Below are 23064 nucleotides of genomic sequence, written 5' to 3'. Positions count from 1 at the left end.
ATAGGCAAAAGAAGAATAGGAAAAACGATGACTATTCAATAAATGTGCAGTGGTCTTAACCAAATAAATGCCAAATTGTGTCCCTCACTGTCCTTTTCTGTCCAAATCCAGATAATTTTAGATACTTTTAAAGTATTCTGACTTTGGGTGGGGGCTAGATTAATAATCCAATCACGCTGCAATGAAAGCAGGCAGATTGGACACCTGGTGGCAAAACTGTTAACCCCAAAGCTAGCTGTCCCGCTCACCAGGTGACCCATAGGAGAGAGATGAGGCTGTCCACTCTGGTAAAGATTAAACTCTTGGGCACCCAAAGGGGCAATCCTGTTCTGTTCTATAGGGTCACCTCGTGTAAGAATCCACTGATGGCAGTGAGTTTGTTTTTGAAGTGTAGATTACATTGAATATTAAAAGGAGCCCAAGATGTTCTGTATTAGATAGATATAGATATAGATATAGATAGCTACTGGATAGATATAGATAGATAAAAACTAATAACAGTGTTGTATTTTAAGTGCTGGACCTTTTTTTTCTCCCCTCAATATTTTAGTTCTGAGCCTTCTGAAGATGAAGATTCTCAAGGCCATCCTACCTTCACAGGTAGAAATGCTAATTCTGGATTGGATGACTTTTCAGAACTAGAAGACATTAAAGATGCTAAACTTCAGACTTTGAAGGAACTTTTCCCACAAAGAAGTGACACCGATTTACTTAAGGTTATTATACCCTTTTTATAGTAATTGATTCCTGCGGTTGTATTGATATATCCGGTACTGTAGTACGTGGATGGTCATTTTTTTAAGGACATATTTGAGGACAATTATTCAGTGTTAGATGAGCCAACATCAACTCCATGGCAGTGAGTTTAATATAATAACAGTAAATGCCAGAGATTTACTTGGTGAGTATCGAAGCTCATTATTTACCCACATAAAAATGATAAGAATCAGTTGAGCTTTAGTAGTTCACATTATTTTGGGAAGTTTTTTATGCTTGAGGTCATTCCCAACCCCACCCGTCCATCCCCATTTCTCTTTGGGAGCATATGGAAATGCCAGAGGGTTTTTAATCTCCATTATTACATGTGGTCATATTGAAATTTAGGGCCAGGGATATGAAATTTTACAATTTTGAGGGCAGTTCTTTTTTAAAACAAGAAATAGCTTAACAGATCTTTAAAAAAAAGTAACTCGTTTGAAATAGGAGAAACAATAGCATGAGAGAAATAAGGGATATTTGATAAGAGGACTTGAAGTACTTACTGATGAAGATCAAGCATAGCAGCCTTCAGTATGGGTTACGTCTCATTGTACAGAAGACTTAAATTCTCACAACTGGACCAATAAGTAACATCATGATAAATAGAGAAAAGGTTAAAGTTGTCAAGGATTTTGTCTTGCTTGGATTCACAAGCAATTCTCATGGAAGCAGCAGTCAGGATGAGTTACACTGGGCAAACCTACTGCATAAGACCTCTTACGATCTCTTTAGAGTATTGAAAAACAAGGATATTACCTTGAGGAATAAGATGCATCTGACCCAAGCCTTGGTATTTACCACTGTCTCCTATGCATGTGAAAGTCAGACATTGAATAAGGAAGATGAAGAATTTATGCATTTGAATTGTGGTGTTGGAGATGAGTATTGAAAGTACCATGAACTGCTAAAAGGGTGAACAAATCTGCTTTGAAAGAAGTACAGGCGCAGAGTGTTCCTTTGAGGCAAGGATGGCAGGACTTACATTGGACATCAGGAGATGGATGTCCCTGGAGAAGGACATCAAGCTTGACACGGGACGGGCAGTGAAAAAGAAGGCCCTTGATGAGATGGGTTGACACAGTGGCTGCAATAATGGGCTCCGGCATAGGAGTAGTAGTGAGGATGACACAGGACTGTGCGGTGTTTCCGTCTGCTCTTCAGAGCCATCTCCATGGGTCTGAACCTATTTGGTGACACCTAACAGCAGTTCTTTTTGAATTCCAAAATGTTTATTGAAACTTAGTTATGTCAATAATATATTAATTAGTATATTCTTGAAAAATCCAAGCAAGTTAGAAGTAGAGCGAAAAGTTAATGACCTCTTTGCCCCTATCATCTTGAGAAATACTAAATAAAAAATGAGAGCCGATCTCCCCACTTGCCCCTTTGTAGTCTGATGCACAGTATTTGGACACAGGACTTTCTCAGGCTTCAGTAGAAAACCTTGTGAGTAACAGAAGTGCGGAATGTACTATGCATGTTGGATTTTTACTTTTTCTTTCTAGGAAAATTAATTATTTTCAGATAAGAGTTACAGTTTAGGTAAGTCGAGTTTTCTGAAATGCTATTTTGGGACTTAAACTATGTGTTATGTATACATTTTTCCATGTCGTCCCTATTTAGACCCCTGGTGGCATACTAGGTTATGCATGTGCTGGTAACCTCAGGCTTGGAGCCCTTGGTGGGAAATAGTGATGAGGATGTTGCTCCTGTAAATATGTGATATTTCAGAAACCCAAAGAAGCAGTTCTATTCTGTCCTACATGATCACTCTGAATTAGAGTAAACGCAGGAGTAATGAGTTGTGTGTGTGTGTGTGTGTGTGTGTGTGTGTGTGTTGGGGGTGTGTATACATATTTAGCATCTTTGTTTTTAACTCTTCAAATAAATTGGGGAAATAAGTTTATAAATTTTTTTTAAGTTTATAATTTTTAAAGCAATCTTTTCTCATTGATAGTTGATTGAATCAACAAGCACCATGGATGGAGCAATTGCTGCTGCCTTGCTGATGTTTGGTGATGCAGGTATGCCTGATTTAATCTCAAATTTTGTTGATTTATATAATATCATTCCTCAGTTTTCATATTTCTCTAATTTACTAAGCATATCATATATTCTTATAGGAATTCTGTGAATTACTAATAGCTTCAGTGTTTTTGATGGAGATACTAAAGCTTAAGAATATTAAATTAACAATAATAATATATAATTGATCAAGGATTCATGGGGGTGAGAGGGTATGGGAGGGAGGGGAAAGAAGAGGAGCTGATACCACGGGCCCAAGTAAAAAGAAAATGTTTTGGAAATGATGTTGGAAACATATGTAGAAGTGTGCTTAATACAGTTGAATGATGGATTATTATAAGATTTGTAAGAGTCCCCCCCAAAAATGATTAATAAAATTAGAAAAATTTTTAATGTTAAATTACATGCTTGAGGTCATGTAGCTACTTAAAGAGTCAGGCTTTATAAGTTGAATCATTTTTACCAGACAAGGTCTGTTTCTCTTTGGCCGTTCTGTTTGATTTCTACAGTTGAGTTCTCATAAGAGTAACGTTTTGGAAGGTATCTTTTCTTTCCTAGTACACTTGTGGCTTTATTGATGGGTCTATAAACTTGAATTAGTAAGGACATTATATCTTGTGGCAAGTCTTAGCTTGTAATCAGCATTCCTTTATTTTGTTTACATTTATTCTTTATTTCAGACATGAGATACAGGAGTGTATTTGAAAGTGCTTGCAATTTTTTAGTAAATAATGTCTTGGGACTTTTTAATTGAACATATCAAAAAATATAACAAGTATGCCTATAATCTGAAAAACTTAGTGTAGGATAATAGTAAGGACTTGTTCCCTTCACCACTCATAAGTTTGTTTTTTTCTAAGTTTCAGCCTTTTCTAAGCCTTTTTCTAAGTTTACTTAGAATATAATACATATAATATATAATACATACACACTTAGACTGGTTTGTAGTTCAAAGAATCTGTATAGAACTTATTAATGAATAATCATTAAATTTAATGAAGAAAACTTATTAAAAACTAGAACTGCTCCATATGATTTCCCAGCCTATTATCCTTATAGAGGCAGAGTGTTACCTCTTTTATCCTGTAGAATAGCTTGTTGTTTAAGCCACCAAATTTCTGGTTAGCAGTCAAGTGCTTACGTACTGCTGCTGTGTCCAGGGCTCCTTTGTTCTAATTATTTTGCAGGAACAGTGAAGGATTGCATCGTTTTAATTCATTATACTTTTTGTAGAATAAATATAAAACTAAGATACTGAATCAAAGCGTGTACATTTAAAATTTTTTTAACACTACCTAATTATTGGGAGCTAATACAGATTATCATTCCATCCTTCAGTCACATCAAACAATGTTTTAATATGTGCTTCTTTGAAAGAGTTGTACCACATTATGGTCTTGTCATCAATGCGTGAGTGAATGCCCATCCCCAAATGGATTTCTTCTTTTTTTTTTTTTTCCTATTTAAACAGAAAATAATATAGTGTTTTGATATTCCCATCATCTCTCTTCAGTATTCTACCTCATTTTCTATCTCCACATTTAAGCCAAGGAGACATTATATGATCTGGGTTCTGCTTAAATGGAATCAAGGTTTTTGTTTTTAAAGGTTCTTTTTAATCTTTTACTTGCTAGCTCTTTGACCTTGGGGAACTTTATAGCTTAACTCTTCTGTATCTGTTTCTTTTCAGTAAAGTAGTATCTTATATATTTTTAGTATCATATTACTATTGATGGCATAGGTTATTTAAAGAAGTGATAGAGTTGGTGTACATTTCTTGCTATACTTTGTGGCATAAGTACTTCGTAAATGTTGTTATCTGCACTTAAAAAATCTGACCATCAAGTTGATTCTGAGTCATAGGGCCTTTTTATGATTAAAAATGATATAAGAAAAGATCGATTGTATCTTCGTATTTGTTACACTCCTACCTCTGATGTTCCGATTGTTAAGCACTTGTTTAATAACCAAAAAGTTTTTTGTTTTAAAAAAAAATAAACTTGTAAACAGCATCTTGGACTGAGCAATGTAGGATATCAGGCATTTTAGCATGGAACATCTTACACAAGGTATAGAATGACAGCTTAACATAATGTATAGGATGACAATACCAAGATAATGACAACCTACAGTATACTGTATCACTAAGATAAAAAAACCATTTGGGCAATTTTAGGACAATTTAAAACAACAACAACAAATATCTCTCTAAATACCTGTAAGGGACTGTGGACAGTACCATAAGTCATGACATTAGATATTAGCTTTACCACAAACCATAATCTTTTTCAGATTGTAAATCTTTATTGAAAGACATCAAAAAGGTCTAAGTCAATGGAGAGTTATACCATGTTCATGGATTAGAAGACTTATAATCTTCAAATTCAAGAGAAATTGTATAAATTTAATAGAAATTGAGTCAAAATTCCAACAAGTGTTTTTTGTTTGTTTGTTTGCTTTGTTTTAATGGAGAAATAGCTAAAAATAGTCAACATACTACTGGAAACTGGTGATGTTGAGGTGGAATTTGTACACTAATATCAAAATCCTTTTTTTTAATCTAGTAATCAGGACAGAATAGTACTGACATAAAGCTAGAATTTTATCAGTAGAGGCACACATAACATAAAATTACTTAGAAACTTGATTTATGAAACAGTTAATGCCATAGATCAGTGAGGGAAGTATAAACTTTTGGGGGCATGGAGGTGGGACAACTTATCTATGTGGGGGAAAAATATTGGACTTCTATCTCATACTTTTTACAAACATCAGACAGACTAAAGACAGATATGAGGGGAAAAACAAAAATAAAAACGTGAAACTTTGCAAGGCAATACAAAACAATATCCTTTTGACTTCAGATAGGAAATTGTTTTCCCCCTCCCAAGAATTTTTGTGCTCAACTTTATAAGATACTTTAAAAAACAGCAGCCATGTTAACTCCCATCAGAACATAATCAGGAATCAGTAAAATTTTAAACTCCCTAATTCCTCTCTGGAAAGAGTCCTTATAAAAGTCAACAGAGCCTTTTTTTCACTGCGTTGCATAGGGAACAGTTCCAGAGTTGTGTACTTCTTATATGAGGCCTGTTATTCTAATCATTCCCAGCGCACCCACTTTCTGTACCTGGACTCTTTGCCAACATCTGCTTTCCCTTTTCTCACTTGGGAAGTTTCTCATCGTCAAAGGGGGCCTTTTCAGGCCTGGGCTGTGGTTTAGGAGGGACAGGCCATGCTGGTCTTCAGGAGTAGCTTCACCTTCATTCACTTTGTCACCTTTAGCAGCCTTTTGTTTAGGTATGGTGGCAGCAATATTTGGCAGGTAGTTTCCTAATCCAAGGAGTCCTGGTGGCAGAGTGTTAATTATGCATGGGGCTATTAACGCACAGTCAGCAGTTCAAAGCCGTTCCTCTGGAGAAAGGTGAGGCTTCCTGCTCCCATGGTGATTTACAGCCCTCGAAGCCCACTAACAGGTCTTATAGGGTTGCTATGAGTCGAATTGACTCCATGGCAGTGAATTTGGTTTTGAACTTTTTGCTAATCTAGGGGGCACTACTGCCTCCTTCACACAGCGTTGGGAAAGATTTCAGTCGGAGTTGATTCAGTGATCTGGTGACTGACTTTCCAGAGAACTAAAGTTCAAGGCCTCAGAAGAACGCAGGTATACCTAAGCCCAATTTTTATGAGGATCACCCTACATATTTCTCAGTAAGGGTATCTTTATACAGAGCTTGCTTTTGTGTGCCTGGGAGCCTCAGTATCTGCTGTTGTATAACCTTTTGTGTATGTTGAACATCTTTCCATGTTATTTACTTATTTAATTACCTAATTATTTTATAGCCATGGCCTTTCATGGCTGTATCTTAGTTTAAGATCTTATTGATAGATGTTTTAAGTTCTTATTAAACATTTTAAAAATCATTTTACTTATTACCTTTTTGTATGTGTGCTTAAGCAAATGTTTTCTGTCAGTTCCATGGAAAGATGCCTAGAGAAGAACTTACTGGACTAAAAGACGCACACGTTTCAATTCTGAGATATGCATGGTCAGTCAGAGAATATTACCAGTAGAGTTTAGTTTATACATGCACAGATTTAATTCAAATGAAACATGTTGAAACATGTCTCTGCTGTCAGTGGATGGGGGTAGACAAGTTCTCTTGATAATTTTAATATCATTAGGTGTCTTCAAAAGGGGTCCAGCGGTGTACAGTGAGGATAGTTGCTTTTGAGAGAATTGACAAGGCCAATTAAATTCAAAGCAGAAGCTTTGTTTGGCTTTTCCCAAGGGGTTATCTTGATTGATTTTTCTCTAAGGACACAGGACAGTCATAGGAGTTTATTAAAATGGAGTTAAAGAAAATTGAAAACTGCATTGATGAGGAAAAGGTCAGGAAAGTTGCACAAAGGAGTGTTTATCCTTCATAGCAATGCTCCTGTAGAGGATTTATCAAAGGTTGGCCTTTGAGAAATTGTTTCTTCCCCTTTGAGTCTGTTGAAGAAGCCACATAACCACCATTTTGACATGGTGTACAATTCAGACTGCAGAGCTTTTTTGTGGAAGAGTTAGAAAGATGAAGACACTGCCTTAAGTGGATGGGCCCTGATGGACGATATGTCAAGAAACAATAGCTTCACCTTTTGATATTCTTGATTCAAAGGTTTCTATAGCAATACTTTGTTACTTACCCATGTGTTTACAGATTCCTTCTCAAAAAACCAAGCTCACTGCCATGAATGCTGTAGAACAGAGTAGAACTTCCCGTGGGTTTCCGAGACTAAATCTTTACAGAAATACAGAGTTTCACCTTTCGCTAGGAGTGGTTAGTGATTTTGAGCTGCTTACCTGGGGCTAGCAGCACAGCGTGTAACCCACTGTGCCACCATGGCTCTTAGATTCCTTCTAGAGAGGTTACACTAACTAATTCAGGAGCTGAAATAGGACTATTTGCCCATGGTCTTGCTGACCCACTGTTGTTGAGTCAAAATTCCAAGGCTATAAAACTTTATAGAAGCAGATTATTTCATCTGTCTTTCTTGTAGCAGCCGACCTCCCAGTAGCAGCTCAATATTGAATCCACTGCACCACCATGACTCCTTATGGTCTTCCTAGGATTGACTCTTTACCTTTGAAAATATTGGGCCATTTGAGAATTTATACATTCATACATACATATGTACATATTTTGCCTATCTTCATTTATTAATGAGATTGTATATCTTCATTTTGATCAAAACATTTGTGGTTTTTAATGTTTATGTTTTATACTTTTAAAATAATAACTTTAGATTGAATTTCTTTTTATACAACATGTAAAGTACAGCCCTTTTAGTTGTTTTTCTTTCCTGGGAAATGATGAGCAGTCCCAGTAAAGGATGAAATTTATAAAATTGGCAGGATTACTGTTTAGTATGGAATAGTAACTTATTCTCATATAAGTTTAAAATAAATAATTATAAGCAGACTGGATTTAGATTTGGGTACCTAAACATTGTGTGCTTTTATCAAAGATTTGGGACTAAAATTTTGGTTTTGCATTTCCCCACATAGTTATTCATTATTTAGACATTTTTTATTTGCCTTGTGGGCGTATTAGATATGCATGAAAGTGTTGCACCATATTTAAAATATATACGTGGGTATTTAAGATTGAAAAACGTGTAATTCTCTTAAGAAAAAATATAGGTCTGTCTAGCTGACTTGGAGTAAATCTTCTAGTTCTGTTTATTTTACTATTTTTTATTTATTTAAATTTATTATTAATTGGAAGTTAATGTATATATCACATTCCTTAATTCAATCACTTGAAGCAATATTGTACAGTTGCTACCACAATCAGTTTCTAAACATTCTTTTCTTCCTGGACTCCTTGACATTGTCTCCCTTGTAGTTCTCCTTTTTAAAATGGTTCTAAAAAATTTTTAGTTTAATCAGAATTCAGTTACTATATGAAATGGACCTGGAAAAGTAATAAATATAGATATTGAAATAAATTCTCATTTCTTATATTTTAAAATGTAAATTAAATCATTTTTATGTAGTAGCAGTAGATGACAGATTTAAAAGTTATGTCATTTTGAATATTTTATTTCTACAAATTTTATTGTGCAGGAGTAATGAATCTATTCTGATACAATTCTGACCCTATAGGACACAGTAGAATTACCGCATGTAATTTCCTAGGTTATACTCTCTATGGGAGCAGACCACCAAATCTTTCTCCTGCAGACCCACTGGTGAATGACAACCTCCAACCTTTGTTAGTCACGTGCTTTACTGCTGTACCACCACGGTTCCTTCATAAGAATTAAGATATTAATATAATAAAGGAACCTTGGTGGCACTGTCTGGTAATCATTTAAACCCACCAGCTACCTGCAGGAGAAAGAAGAGTCTGCCTGTGCTGGTAAAGATTTACAAAACCATGGAAACTCTCTTTGGGTCACTATGAATTAAATTCAACTCAATGGCATAACAAAAACCTATATTAGCTTTAACTGGTACTTCTGTAGTAGTACAACAATGTGCCTGAGTATTTTGTTCTCTGAAACTGAAACTAGTTGAGAAATAAGTATATATACATATAAAGTATGATAAATAACATCTTCATTTTTTTATGTAGTTTTTGTTGTTGAATATATATGTATATGAATATTTGCCAATTGAGCAGTTTCTACATATACAGTTCAGTGAGAGAGATTATATTCTTCAAGTTGTACAACTGTTCTCACCCTCTTTTAGGTCATACTTCTCCCAGTAGTGAACTCACTAGCTCCTAAATTTTCTATGTAATCTTTCAAGTGTTTGTCAATTGGGTACTAGTTGGGCTTTGATATTAAGGTTAGTAGTTCAAAACCACCAGCCACTCTGTGGGTGAAAGATGGGGGCTTTCTTTTTTCTTTTTAAATTCAGGGAGTGTACAGTTTAAAGACTTTTATGCCAATAGTTTCAGGGGTTCTTCTACTCTCAATGTCTCCCAAAAGGCTGCATTACAGTAGATTTATTTTTTCCCCCTGGAGTTTCCACTTTTGATCAGGATTCCACTATAAATTTTGATCAAAATATGCAGTAATGTTTTCTGGACACCATCTAGTTCTTCTCATCTCATAGTAGAGGAGACAGTTATTCATGGATGCAGCTAGTTACATACTGCATTTTCTTTCATGCTTCACTTTCCCTCTTTGTTGATAAAGGAAAGAAAGACCAATTATTGTGCCAGGATGGTCACTTGCAAGCTTATAACACCCTCAAGGCACTATGGAATGGACAGTAGTATCACTAAGTGTGATATTATTTCAAGCAAATGGAGGGTACCATGAAATCATGACCCCAGACTTCCAAACCAGGGAACCAAATCCCCAGAGGTGTTTGTACATTAGCAGCCTGAGCAGCTCTTGATTGTTTTGTTTTCGTCGTTGTGGCATGGCTTCTTAAGATCATGTGCATAGGATGTGTTTTTTATTTCATGATCTAATGTACAGATTTCTTGTTTTTGTGATTGTTTAACCTCTCTACCTCAGTTTCTCATTTGTAAAATGAAAACATTACTTCATTTGTAGGTATGTTTTGAAAGGTAAATGAAATTCCATGTATGATAGGCCTTATAAATGTAATAATTATCAGTATCAGTGACACTATTCAAGTTATCTACACTGACATTGACTCTCCCCCTACCCCCCTGTCAGTCACTGGGAAAAACATCTTCCCACCACTATTACTCTGTAGAATTACTCATAAATTTAGAGAACCTTTTAGCATTAATATAGTTTACAAATACAGTGTTAAATTGTTTCCCATTTTTTAAATACTGACAAAAGTTTGCTCATTTTTCCTTCAGGTCACCTGACAATAGGTATATGTACAATGAGAAATAAAGAACACTCAGCCTAAGGTCAAGAAAACTATCTACAAATTTAATGTTATAATAAGAATTTTGCCTTTTATTTTGTATTTGTTGATTGCTACTATTTTTTTTGGTGCAAAGTTTGAGTGTGCTTGTGTTTTTAAAGGTGGTGGACCCAGGAAAAGAAAAATATCTTCCTCTTCAGAGCCATATGAGGATGATGAATTTAACGATGATCAATCTGTGAAAAAGAAAAAAGTGGATCAGGTAAGATGCATCTTAATTGCAGCGTCAAACTCAGCTTCCATGAAATGGCAAAGCTTTATCTGACCTCATCTAACTGCACAAGAAAGAAGAAGAATTTAACTCCTTATCAGTCAAAGCCCCCCCCACATTTCATTATTATTCGATATCAACTGCTTCTCCCACTATATTATACCTCTCTCCTGAATTCAATAATCTGTTGCAATGACCTCACAGAAGTCATAGGCAATACTTAGAATTATGGGGGGTTATTAGGATTTATTTGTAGGGTCCCTGGAGTGTAGTTATTACTTGTTGGACCGCCATCCTGAAGGTCAGCAGTTTGAAACCACCAGCTCCTCTGTGGGAGATGGATGGGGCTTTCTACTCCTGTAAGAAGTTACAGTCTCGAAACCCACAGGGTCAGTTCTAGCCTGTGTGTTACTATGAGTCAGCATACTACTCAATGATAGTGAGTGGGTGAGATTAGGGAAGTTAATGGGTTACCACAAGTCATCCTCAAACATGAATGGTAGACAGGCACCCACAGTAGCATCTCTCCTTAGCTCCAGCCAAGTTTTTCTGGTTCTCACTTTATTAGCCATGTGGTCCCTGCTGTTCCTGCCACTTCAGGTAGGGATTTTTGATGTGCTTACTTAGTGGCTCTTGTTTCTTGATGGTCCTGGGAATTCTCCTGTTACTGTTTCTAAGTTGGCTCGTTCTTAGACATAGAGGAATGGCTTTGATAGAGTTGTGAATTTTGTGTATCAGCAGATCGTACCCCTCAAGGCAACAAAGGGTAGGTAGTGAGTACATTCCACTGTAATCCTAGCCATTAGCATAACAGAATGGTATTACAACACAGATATAAAACCAAAACCAAATTCCTTATCATTGCTCCTGAGGGTCTCCAAGAATAACTCCTATGGGAATAGAAAGTCATTTTTCTTTTATGGAGCAGCTTGTAGTTTTGACTGCGGACCTTGAGGTTAGCAGTCCAATGAGCAATCACTATGCCACCTGGGTCCCCAACGTCACAAAAGAGAGTCTAGCTAGAAGGGTCATGTGAATTGACCACATCTCAGCTGCATAGCAAAGAGTACAGAGAGTCTGGATATCAGGCTCTAAACTCCACGTCATTAATATTTTTTTCTTTCCACAGCAAACTCAGGGATTTGGGTTTGCATTTAATTTATAACTTATTTTCTGGGAAATTTTATCTAGGATTAATGGTTTATCTCCAAATTATAAAGATTTAAAAAAAATAATTTTATTGGTGGCTCACACAGTTCTTTCCACAATCCATACATCCATCTATAGTGTCAAGCACCTTTGTACCACTATCATTTTATTGCCACCATCATTTTCAAAATATTTCCTTTCTACTTGAGCCCTTGGTATCAGCGCCTCTTCCCCCCACCCCTCCACTCTCCTTCCCTCATGAACCTTTGATAATTTGTAAATTATTATTATTTTTTCATGTCTTACACTGACCAGTGTCTCTCTTCACCCACTTTTCTGTTGTCTGTCTCCCTGGGAGGGGGCTACATGTAGATCATTGTGATCAGTTCTCCCTTTCTCCCCCACCTTCCCCCTCCCCTCCTGGTATCTCCATTCTCAGTATAGGTCCTGAGGAATTTATCTGTCCTGGATTCCCTGTGTTTCCAGCTCTTACCTGTACCCACGTACATGCTCTGGTCTAGCCAGATTTCTAAGGTAGAATCGGACACTTGATGATAGTGGGAGGGATGAAGATGTTTTTGGGTTTTTTTGGTTTTTTTAAATCATTTTATTAGGGGCTCATACAACTCTTTTTTTATCATTTTTTTAGGGGCTTATACAACTCTTATCACAATCCATACATACATCAATTGTGTAAAGCACATTTGTCCATTCATTGCCGTCATCATTCTCAAAACATTTGCTCTCTACTTAAGCCCCTGGCATCAGCTCCTCATTTTCCCCCTCCCTCCCTGTTCCCCCGAAGATGTTTTTTTAAGGATGTTTATTGTTTATTTTATTCTTAGTAAACAGTTTTATTGGGACATAGTCCTAACAACATGCAATTCAGCAGTTGAGTAATATCAAAAAGTTTTGTACATTTACTACTCCAATCAGTTGTAGAACATTTTCTTCCTTATTGTACATCCCATTTCCTCCCAACACCCCCCTCCCAGACCCCACCCCCGCACCTCATTACATCCAAGGAACCCTTAATCTAATAACTGGCTAAGGAGAGTTGCACATCCTGGGTTTTATATACCAAAAAAAACAAACTTAGAAAAATATAAAATAGAATCAAAAAGCTATCAACAATAACAAAACGGAAAAATCCCAGTTGGAAAGAAAACAGAGTATTAAAAAGTAAAGCAACCTTAAAATGGGTCAAAAGGGAGATCAAATGATAAGGCACTAGATTTTAACCTAGCTACTTCTGTCATAATTCACTTTCCAATCCATTCTCTATGGTAGCAAGGTTATCCCTGGTTCAGAGTGGTACGGTACGATACAGGAATATTTGGGATAATATATTTTGAATAAAATTTTACTCAAAACATGGTGAATAAATTAACATTTATTCATAAACTTTAATCACTTATAAAACAATAAGCAAACATAAGCTGCCTTGCCTTTCTATTTCCCAGAGATAAATACTTCTGGATAATTATGGAAATTTACCTTTATATCTGAAAATGATCGTGGTTCTGATGTTGGTGGGTTGCCTGAGCTTTTCATTAACTTTTACTCCACAAATGGAATTACTAAGAGGCGTTTCAATGAATCATTTGTTTTTCAGCCTTCCCTTTCTACATTAAGAAAGATGAGATTTTCTCCTTTGTAGTCAAAATCATAAGCAGTGAAACTAACTAGTAATTTCTCTTTCTCTCTCTCTCTCACACAATTTTTTTTTTTTTTTGCCTGTGAATTAAGGGCATAAGAAGCCCAAATGAACAGTTGGGATGTTACCTTGTGAAACGCATTCTTGGGACTAATGTTGATGGGAATTAAAACTGTACTGAGGGTTTTAAGGAGTATAGGGCAGCCGTAATGTAAGAGACTGTGACCACAGGTGCATTTCCAGCCCCATGCATAATGGCTGTGGAAGAAGTGGCATCACATATATATTCCTGGTTTAGATCGTGTACATTGCATATACATCCTAACTTTAGCCTAGTTAAGCTCACATGCTGAATGCTCCACAAGCCACCCTACTGCTCTTTACATCATCTACTCCTAAGTGTTGCTTCAGACTTGAAATCAGTGAGCACTGTGTGCATGAAGTACTTTTCTTCCATTGAATTAGCTCCCTAGTTAGAAGCACTGTTGTGTTCTGGAGTGCTATAAATGTGAATAAAGCTTTCTATAAACCTGTATGTAAAGGTGTTAGTAAAAGCATTTGGATAGGGAAGGTAAATCATACTCAGAGTAGTTATCTACTACTCTCTGTCCTTTGATGAAAGTTTCTCAGTGTAATTAATCATAACAGTCTTGAAGAATGGTACTATGTTGTGGACTCATTCTTGGCCTCTGCTCTTGGCAAGTTGGATATGCCCCAGTGGTGATAACTAAGTAAATCATGGTTTGGGCAGTTATATCTTGCTGATCTTTATACATAAGCTCCACCCCATGTACTGAGTAAGCATCCAAGTGATTGTGGCCTTGCTGATTTTCATAAAATGGATTTTTCTTACCTACTTTCTTATTTTAAATTTCTGTATAGATGTTCTCTGTTGAACATTCACACTGGAAATTATACAGATAACTTTCCTTTCATCACGTCTCAACAACTCACAAACTCTAGCCCTTTGAAGGCCCATATGTATAAACACACGTAAGGCAGTGTTTATTATGTTATATTTATTATGATATTTATGTGTTTCTTAGCTGTTTTTATAAAACTTTGCTACAATTTTTAATTGGGCTCTACTATCATTTTTTATGTCACTGATAAAGTTTTTGAGTATTTCCATACCCCTAACATGATATTTCTCATAAGTGTGGAAATTCTCGTGATTTTTATCGTGTGTAGCTTTGAATCTGTTTGGTTCCTGCTCCAATTTTTCCACTGGGGCTTGCTAGAAGCGTTCTACAGCATCTTACCTTTTACAGATTCTTTGTGAATCTTCTATCTGTGGGCATGAGACAATGACAGAGTGTACTGCTCCCTAATGTGAACTTGTCTTAAGAAGCCTATCAAATGTGCATTTTTTTCTTAGACGCAGGCAAAGTATAAATATTTATTTTTAACAGATCAAAATTTGCAGCGTTCTCTAAACTGGATCCCCACACAATTCATGAAAATGACGGGCCAGATTTAGGCAGTGGCGATTTCCTTTGCTTTGGCATGCCTGTATGCTATTCTTGTTCCTGTTTGGTGCCCGTGCCCCAGAGTTGGGTCCTGGCTCATTGTAACCCTCTGTACAACAGGGAAACACTGCCCAGTCCTGGACCAATCTTACAATCATTCCTATGTGTGAACCCATTGCTGCAGCCACCGTGTCAGTCTCCTTGAGGGTCTTCCATAGTTTTGTTGACCTTCTTTTTACCAATCATTTTTCAGCACCACATAAAAAAATCCTGTAACCACTAAGCAGTGTGTAAAACAGGAAAGGGCATTTTTAGCTTCTGGCTTCCCTCTTGCCACCAGGCAAGAGTCAGGCGTGCCTCCCCCTCCATCTTCCTCTACCCGCCAGCTATGCCTCCCATAACACTTTACTTTTCTTCTCAGTTCCATTCTCTGTTGCAAAGGCCACATCAAACTCACAGGTGATATTTAACAATTGCGGTGGTTTATTAGGGACGTTAACAGGTCAGAATTCGTGGACAGTAAGTGCATTCACTGGTGCACAACAGCCCCTCTCCGAAGCCAGGCGAGATGGGCCAGATTAGATAATTGACTACCTCTCAAACAGATTAAAAACTCACTGCCAAAGACTTCATGCCGACTCATACTGACCCCATAGGACACGGCAGAACTGCTGTGGATTTCCTAGACTAAGTCTCTACAGGAGTAGAAAACCCCTTCTTTCTCTGTTGGAGTAGCAGGTGATTTTGAACTTTGGGCCTTGTAGTTAGAAGACACTATGCCACCAGAGCTTCTACATCGCAAATAGTTACTCCGTATTTTCGCGTAGTAGTCTCTAGACTGATTTCAAAATAGCCAAAAAGCCAGACACAACTCAAATGCCCAGTACAAATGAATAGAGAAAAATTGTGAAGCATAGATAAAATGGAATATCAGTCAGCCCTAAAAAAGAAGTGCTGATGGGATGAGCCTCAAAAACAAGTTTGTTAATGTTATCGCTCACTCAGTAGGTTGACTTTACATACGTATTTTATCTTTTATATTACCCATTTTTATTTCATAGTTTAAAGTTCTTTCGCTGATGATGTTATCTTTTCTTGGACTATCTTTAACACTTCTTGGATTGCTGAGAGCTACCAGAAGGGAGTTTCCTTGCTCCCTTGTCAGGGAGTGAACAACAGATGATCATTAATTCTACAAATTAAAGGGGAAAAAGAGAGGAGTCCACTGTACCGAACTAATTCATTAACAATCCTACCATCTTTCCTCCTTATTTAAATCTGCCATCCAGTTTAGATACTTGGAGTTTTATCATTCTCTCAGTTAGTGTTACTCACATTTACCTTGGATCTCATGTTCAGCCCTTTTGCTTAGCCCAATCCCATCTGATGCTTGGTAGTTTTAAAGTAAATCCCCTTAGTTAAATAGGGATGTTAAGGGCTTTTTTTGCATATTACTTTTTTTCTTATACCAATTTTATTCTTCCTAGTGAGATACAATTGCTTCCTTATTAAATCTAGCCTACATTTTTTGCCTCTTTCTGGAAGCCTTGTATAATATATCTTTTCCTCCTTCTCATTCATATTTTCCATGATAGCAGTAATTCAAAACCATCAACTGAAGAGGGTTTTTACTCCTGTGAAGAGTTACAGTACAAAATAATAATAATTTATAAATTATCAAGGGTTCGTCAGGGAGGGCAGGTGGGGAGGAAGGGGAAAAAATGAGGAGTTGGTACCAAGGGCTCAAGTAGAATGCAAATGTTTTGAGAATGATGATGGCAACAAATGTCCAAATGTGCGACACAGTGGATGTATGTATGAATTGTGATAAGAGTTGTATGAGCCCCCAATAAAATGATTTAAAAAAAAAGTTAAAGTATTGAAAACTCACAGGGACTAGTCTACCCTGACCGTATAGGGTCATTTTAAGTTAGCATCTACTTGACAGTGAGTTTAATACACCCTCTCCCTAACCTTTGGATAGTTACTTGCACTGTTAGTGGTGCTATTTTAAGCCACTGTCCTCACACCACAACCCATCCACCCTCCCCCCCCGAAAGAATAAATTTTTCATTTCCTGTTTCTTTTCCCTCCATTCCATAACCTTGCTCTTGTAAAGAGTTACAGTCTAGGAAAACCCCCGGAGGGCACTTCTACCTTGCCCCGTAGGGTCACTATGTGTCCACATCGACTTAGTGGCACTGAGGGAGGGAGTGAATTTGGATATTAGAATGTGCTTCAGTTTGAGTTAGCTATGACTAACTTTCAATCGTATCCATTGCTTATTACCTTGGACAAGTTAATCAACACCTTTAAGCCTCATTGTACAAGTTTACAATGAAATTGCTGTGCAATGGAATAATAAGTCCGGCATTGACAATCTAAGAAAATATAAAAATTCAATAAATGGTATCACTTATAGTCTTCTCACTGGATATAGATGACGCCAGCATCTTTAAAGCATTTTGTCATCTACCTGTAAACTGCTGAAAGATTAGTTCTTAGATATAACTGAGCATGGTATACAGGGCTTCCCAGATCATTAAAGGAATATGTAGGGAATCATTTTCGGCAATATTTGTTTTAAATATTTCTAGCACAACCCTCAAATAGAATTCTCGACTTGCATGTGGGAGACTGAAGTTTGATTCCTGGCCTACTGCTCTTCATGTGAAACCAGCTGTTCTGGGGAGACTTGTATGTTCGGATACTGAACAGATGTTAGACTAAGTGTCCAGAGTAAGGCAGAGTAGAAAAAAAGGCTTAGCAACTCAAAGTTCTTGAACCACTGATGATAGCCCTTTGATTAAAGAAAGGGGTCAACAAATAATTACTAATTATTAAAATGTACTTGTATTTAAAAGGGAAAGAAAGCCTTGGTATAGCACTGTGTAGGGAGCGTTACATTTTGTTGTGAGTGGGGTCACTTTGAGGGTGGGTCGGGTGGACCGAGTGGACTTCGACAACCATAGTAGCCACCCGGACCCATGTTTTCAAGATGCTGGTTCTTGAAATGACATTAAAGTAGATCAATCAATCTCAAAAAAAAAAAAAAAAAATTAGTGGAAAATGCTTACTAAATCATTTTAAGCACTGAATACAGTTTGAGTTAATGGATAAGTAATCAAGGCCCTTCAATAATATTAAAGCAGCACAGCAATATTTTTATTCTGAAGATGGAAATTGCCAATTTCATATTACCAAAAATAAGGAATTTCAATTATTCCAGATCAAATGTGATTTCCAAATCAAGTCAGAATACAAATGCAATTGCTGTAATAACATTGGTATTGAGTCTCTCTTTTTCTCATTAGGAAGAAGAAGCAAATGAGTCTGCAGAATCTAGCAATAATTGGGAAAAGCAGGAAAGTATTGTACTGAAATTACAAAAGGAATTTCCAAATTTTGACAAACGGGTGCGTGATCTTAATGAAGCTTTATCAATGGGCATTAAATGTTTGTATTGCAAAGTATTGTTCTGAGATCAACCATGTAAAACATCATTATTATTATTTAGTGTTTCATTTTTACATTTTCCCAGTTACACATACTTTTTCATTAATGTTAATTTATGCAGATTGTTTAGTCTTTACATTACTTATTTTTTATTAATTATCAGCAATCTAAGCAAAACTGACATAAGCTTAATAATTTTAACTCATTAGTATTAGTAAAGTGTAAATCATTAAGAATATCCTCTATAACCTTGCTATTCCATTAACAACTTTACTTTTTTCATAATAATCATCTATAAATTTATTGTAAGAATTTTAATGTAGATTATCATCTTTCATTGTCTAATATTTTGTTCTGTTTCCCACATTGTAAGAATATTTTCAATGTCACTAAAGATCTTATGGCGCCAGTGATTATATAGATATGTATGTACATAAACTTTGGAATGCTTTTGCACTTGTTGATTTATTTGTACATACACAGGAGTATATCTGCAGAATTCCAATGACCTAAATGCAAAGTGTTATTGCTTCTTTAGGTACGTTGAAACTGCATTTTAAGAAGTTCAAAGCTTGTAAAAGCCAAGCTATAGATTGAAGCTTTGTTTTTAATTGACCAGACATATCCTGGGGATCAAACGACCCTTTCACAGGGGTACCCCAATTCACAACAGTAGCAAAATTGCAGTTATAAAGTAGCGATGAAAATACTTTTATGGTTGGGGGGTTACCACAACATGAGGAACAGTATGAAAGGGTCGCAGCATTAGGAGGGTTGAGAATCACTGATTTAGAGGTTCTGAAAAGATTGTGTAACTGTGCCACAAAAGCCTGATTTGTGGCAGGGGGGGGACTGGTTTTCGCACCACAACAATGCACCTCCTTATGCAGCCATCTCAGTGTGCCAGCTTTTAGCATAAAAACAGCATGCCTCTCTTGCTCCATGCACCTTATTCACCTGACCTTGCTCCGTGCAACTTATTTTTTGTTTCTGGCAATGAAAAGGGGCATGAAAGGACAGTTATTTGACAGCGTAGAAGAGGTGTCAACCATCCAAACTGTCAGCTGTCAGCCATCCAAACAGATGAGTTTGAAGAATGCTTCCAAGACTGAAAGTGCACATTTGATAAACGTATCAAGTGTAATGGAGAGTACTTTGAAGGTGATAAGGTGGTTTAGTTAAAAAAAAATGAAATATATAGCTTTGGGGGAAAAAATACCAGGTTTGTTGGGGTATCCCTTTATATATTCAAAGCATGTGTAAATCAAGTGTAACAAACCAAGAAAGAAGTGTAAAATTACCACATAAAGTCTGTAAGTTTTCAGGGGATTAACTTATATCTTATAGAATATTAACATTTTCTTTCTGTAAGATTCTATTTGACTTTTTAAAAACAAAAATTAATGACTTATTTCTAGGAACTCCGAGAAGTACTTAAGGAACATGAATGGATGTACACTGAAGCTTTAGAATCTTTAAAAGTGTTTGCAGAAGACCAAGGTAATTAACTATTCTGAGTCTTTGTATATATAAAATATAGTCTTCTTTTTTTTTCTTTTCTTTTTAACATTTTATTAGGGGCTCATACAACTGTTATCCCAATCCATACACACATCAATTGTGTAAAGCGCATTTGTACATCGTTTCTCAAAACATTTGCTCTCCATTTAAACCCCCGGCATTAGGTCCTCATTTTTCCCCTCCCTCCCCGCTCCCCCCTCCCGCATGAGCCCTTGATAGTTTATAAATGGGTATTTTGTCATATCTTGCCCTGTCCGACGTCTCCCTTCATCCACTTTTTGGTTGTCTGTCCCCCAGGGAGGTAGTCTTCATTTTATATTGCATATTGTAGAAAACAGTGAAACCTACCAGTAGTCAGAGAAATTGTTATAAAAGACACTGGGATTGATAAAATTTGTAAATGGCTAGTTTCCAAATGTTTTGTCCAGTTTATTATGGTAGTGTGAAGCAAAACAATACATGAGTATCTTTTTCTATTTGGTCAACTTTCCCGGAGCCCACTCAGGAAAAGCCTAAGCCTACTTTTAAGCTAATGTGTTAACAGGTGTAAATGAACTTTTTTTACATGAGAACAGCTCTTTTAGCAGGATGGATCTTAGAGTTGGGGGTGCCTGAGGCTCACTTGAGTGCAGTGAATAAGAAAAGTACCTGCATCAACATTGGTGAAATGGATGTCCTCAGCATGAATGTCCCTGAACCCATCCATAGCAGGGTGCTCTGAACATTAGGAGTGGAATCCCAGATGAAGGGGCTCTAGAATGTTTGGGGGAAAAATAAGAATGAAAAAATAGTAGTATTTTTCCACCAATGCTTTGACATACTGGGCAGGCATTAAGTAGATTAGCTCTTCATAGTTGCAAAGCCAGCTTCAAAGTCTAGCACAGTAACTTTCAGATTTTCTTTTGATGGTTTCTTTTAAGAAATGCTCTTGATGGGACAAACAATGCTACTATGCACAAATGAGAAAGCCACCAGTGTCACCAATTCTCAGTGCCCAAAAATACTGGTTCAGGAGATATAGGCTGTGGATGTGAAGAAATGACAAGTTTTCTTTGTTGAGTTTCTTTTGCTTTTATTTCTTAAGTATGCATAAGACTATATAAATGATAATATATGCCTCACTCTAGAAGAATTAGAAAATCAATAAAAAATATCCCAAGTAATAGGAATGTGTTATATGAAATAATAGGCACTTTAAAATTCAATGAAACATGATCAATTCATGATAGTTTCACTGGTGGTAAATGCTTACTGCTTTTTGATAGTGTATATTTAAATACTTTTTCATAGAAAACTGATCTTAGAAAAGTGGAAGTAGTGGTAATAAAATAATATAAAAAACAAAAATGAATTAATGTAGATGGTTGAAGTAGTGTTTTCACTTGTAGAGCTCACAGTAGGCGGGGCATGATCTGCTGTTCCGTGGATGTGAGCACGAGGGTCTGGGCCGCGGCAAAGCAGCTGGTCAGCTTAGGGATGTGCGGCAGCTGTCAATTATGTTCTCAGGGCTTTTTTAGAAAATTGAACTTTATTTTTAATCATTTTTATATAACCTGCCTTTAAAACTAATTACTTGAACTTAACGTTTATACTTGTGTATAAGCCGAGTTTTCCAGCACATTTTTTATGCAGTTTTTGTGGTAAAATTAGGTGCCTCGGCTGATATTCAGGTATGTGCAGTATTTTAGAATTACAAATTCTGTTTTTGTATCTCTTTAAAGCGTATCAATATTTAACAATAAATTACAACTGTATTCTTCTGCATTAAGAAGAGGAAAATATTTAAATACTTATTTGAAGTCTTTGTATGTAGTTTATATATTTCTAATTTAAGTTTTTATCTTTCTTTGTATATAGATATACACTTTGCTTCACAAAATGAGGTCCCAAATGGAAAAGAAGTTTCCTCAAGGAATCAGAATTGCCCTAAAAATGCAACTAAAACAAAACTGAAGCAGAAATTTTCCATGAAAGCACAAAATGGGTTCAACAAGAAACGTAAAAAAAATGTATTCAATCCTAAGAGAGTTACTGATGACTCTGAATATGATTCAGGTTCTGATGTTGGTAGTTCTCTTGATGAGGACTATAGTAGTGGTGAAGAAGTGATGGAGGATGGTTATAAAGGCAAAATTCTTCATTTCCTTCAAGATGCCTCAATTGGTGAACTTACTTTGATTCCTCAGTGTTCTCAGAAAAAGGCTCAGAAGATAACAGAACTCCGGCCCTTTAATAGTTGGGAAGCTCTGGTAAGGCTACATTCTCTCTCACCCACCCCCGCCCCCACCCCCAACCTGTGATTCTGAGATGTAGATTTCCCTCAAATAGTCATCCACATCTTTCTCTTCCCTTCTCCCTCCAGATCTGCTTCCTGGGAGACTTGAACCCCCCTCCAACTGCCTGTCCCATTGAAGTGAACTGCCCCTACCCTGGATGCCCCAAAGGCACCTCACCCCCCGCAGATGCAAACTTGAACCCCGTTGTTCATCTGGCATCCTGCGCAGATGTCCCGCGCAGTGAGTTCTTCTCGCCCACACCTGCTCCTCTTGCAGCTCTCAGGAATCCGGTCAACAGGCAGTGAGCATGTACCGTGTGTCAGGTAGTGAACTGCATCCTGGTTTGCAAGGGTGAGACAACAGACCGTGCCCTAGCCACCAAGGACCTTACCACGTGGCTAGTGCAGAGGGATCGATCGAGGAGAAATTCATAAACGACTACCACAGCGTGATAGGAAGTGACCACTGTGAAGCGTACTGATGAAAAAAGACCCCCGGTACTGATAGGACCTGGCTGCAGTGCTGAGAAGGTACCCTTTAAGGAGGGGCCAGGTGACCTGAGGGCTGAAGGCTAAGAAAGAACCAGTCTAGAATGGCCACCAGCGAAGATGGAGAAAAAGCCCAAGGGC

At 36.9% G+C, this 23064-nt stretch overlaps 1 protein-coding gene across 3 annotated transcripts in view; it reads left to right on the top strand.

The window, feature by feature from the left end:
• The window catches only part of SMARCAD1 (SWI/SNF-related, matrix-associated actin-dependent regulator of chromatin, subfamily a, containing DEAD/H box 1), a 95916-nt gene that overhangs the window by 28576 nt on the left and 44276 nt on the right, over nucleotides 1-23064 (top strand). For all 3 annotated transcript variants that reach the window (XM_004703265.4, XM_045284206.1, XM_045284205.1), the window contains 6 exons: nucleotides 551-716; nucleotides 2717-2783; nucleotides 10798-10898; nucleotides 18497-18598; nucleotides 20057-20138; nucleotides 22017-22408. In XM_004703265.4, the coding sequence (XP_004703322.1) occupies nucleotides 551-716; nucleotides 2717-2783; nucleotides 10798-10898; nucleotides 18497-18598; nucleotides 20057-20138; nucleotides 22017-22408 (910 nt within the window). The remainder of the gene's footprint in view (nucleotides 1-550; nucleotides 717-2716; nucleotides 2784-10797; nucleotides 10899-18496; nucleotides 18599-20056; nucleotides 20139-22016; nucleotides 22409-23064) is intronic.

Source organism: Echinops telfairi, unplaced genomic scaffold, assembly GCF_000313985.2.
Source record: "Echinops telfairi isolate 266 unplaced genomic scaffold, ASM31398v2 ScPeMD7_7468;HRSCAF=8506_0, whole genome shotgun sequence".
NCBI classification, from domain to species: Eukaryota; Metazoa; Chordata; class Mammalia; order Afrosoricida; family Tenrecidae; genus Echinops; species Echinops telfairi.
Note: the sequence above shows the minus strand (reverse complement) of the source record. Positions and strands in the feature narration are given on the sequence as shown.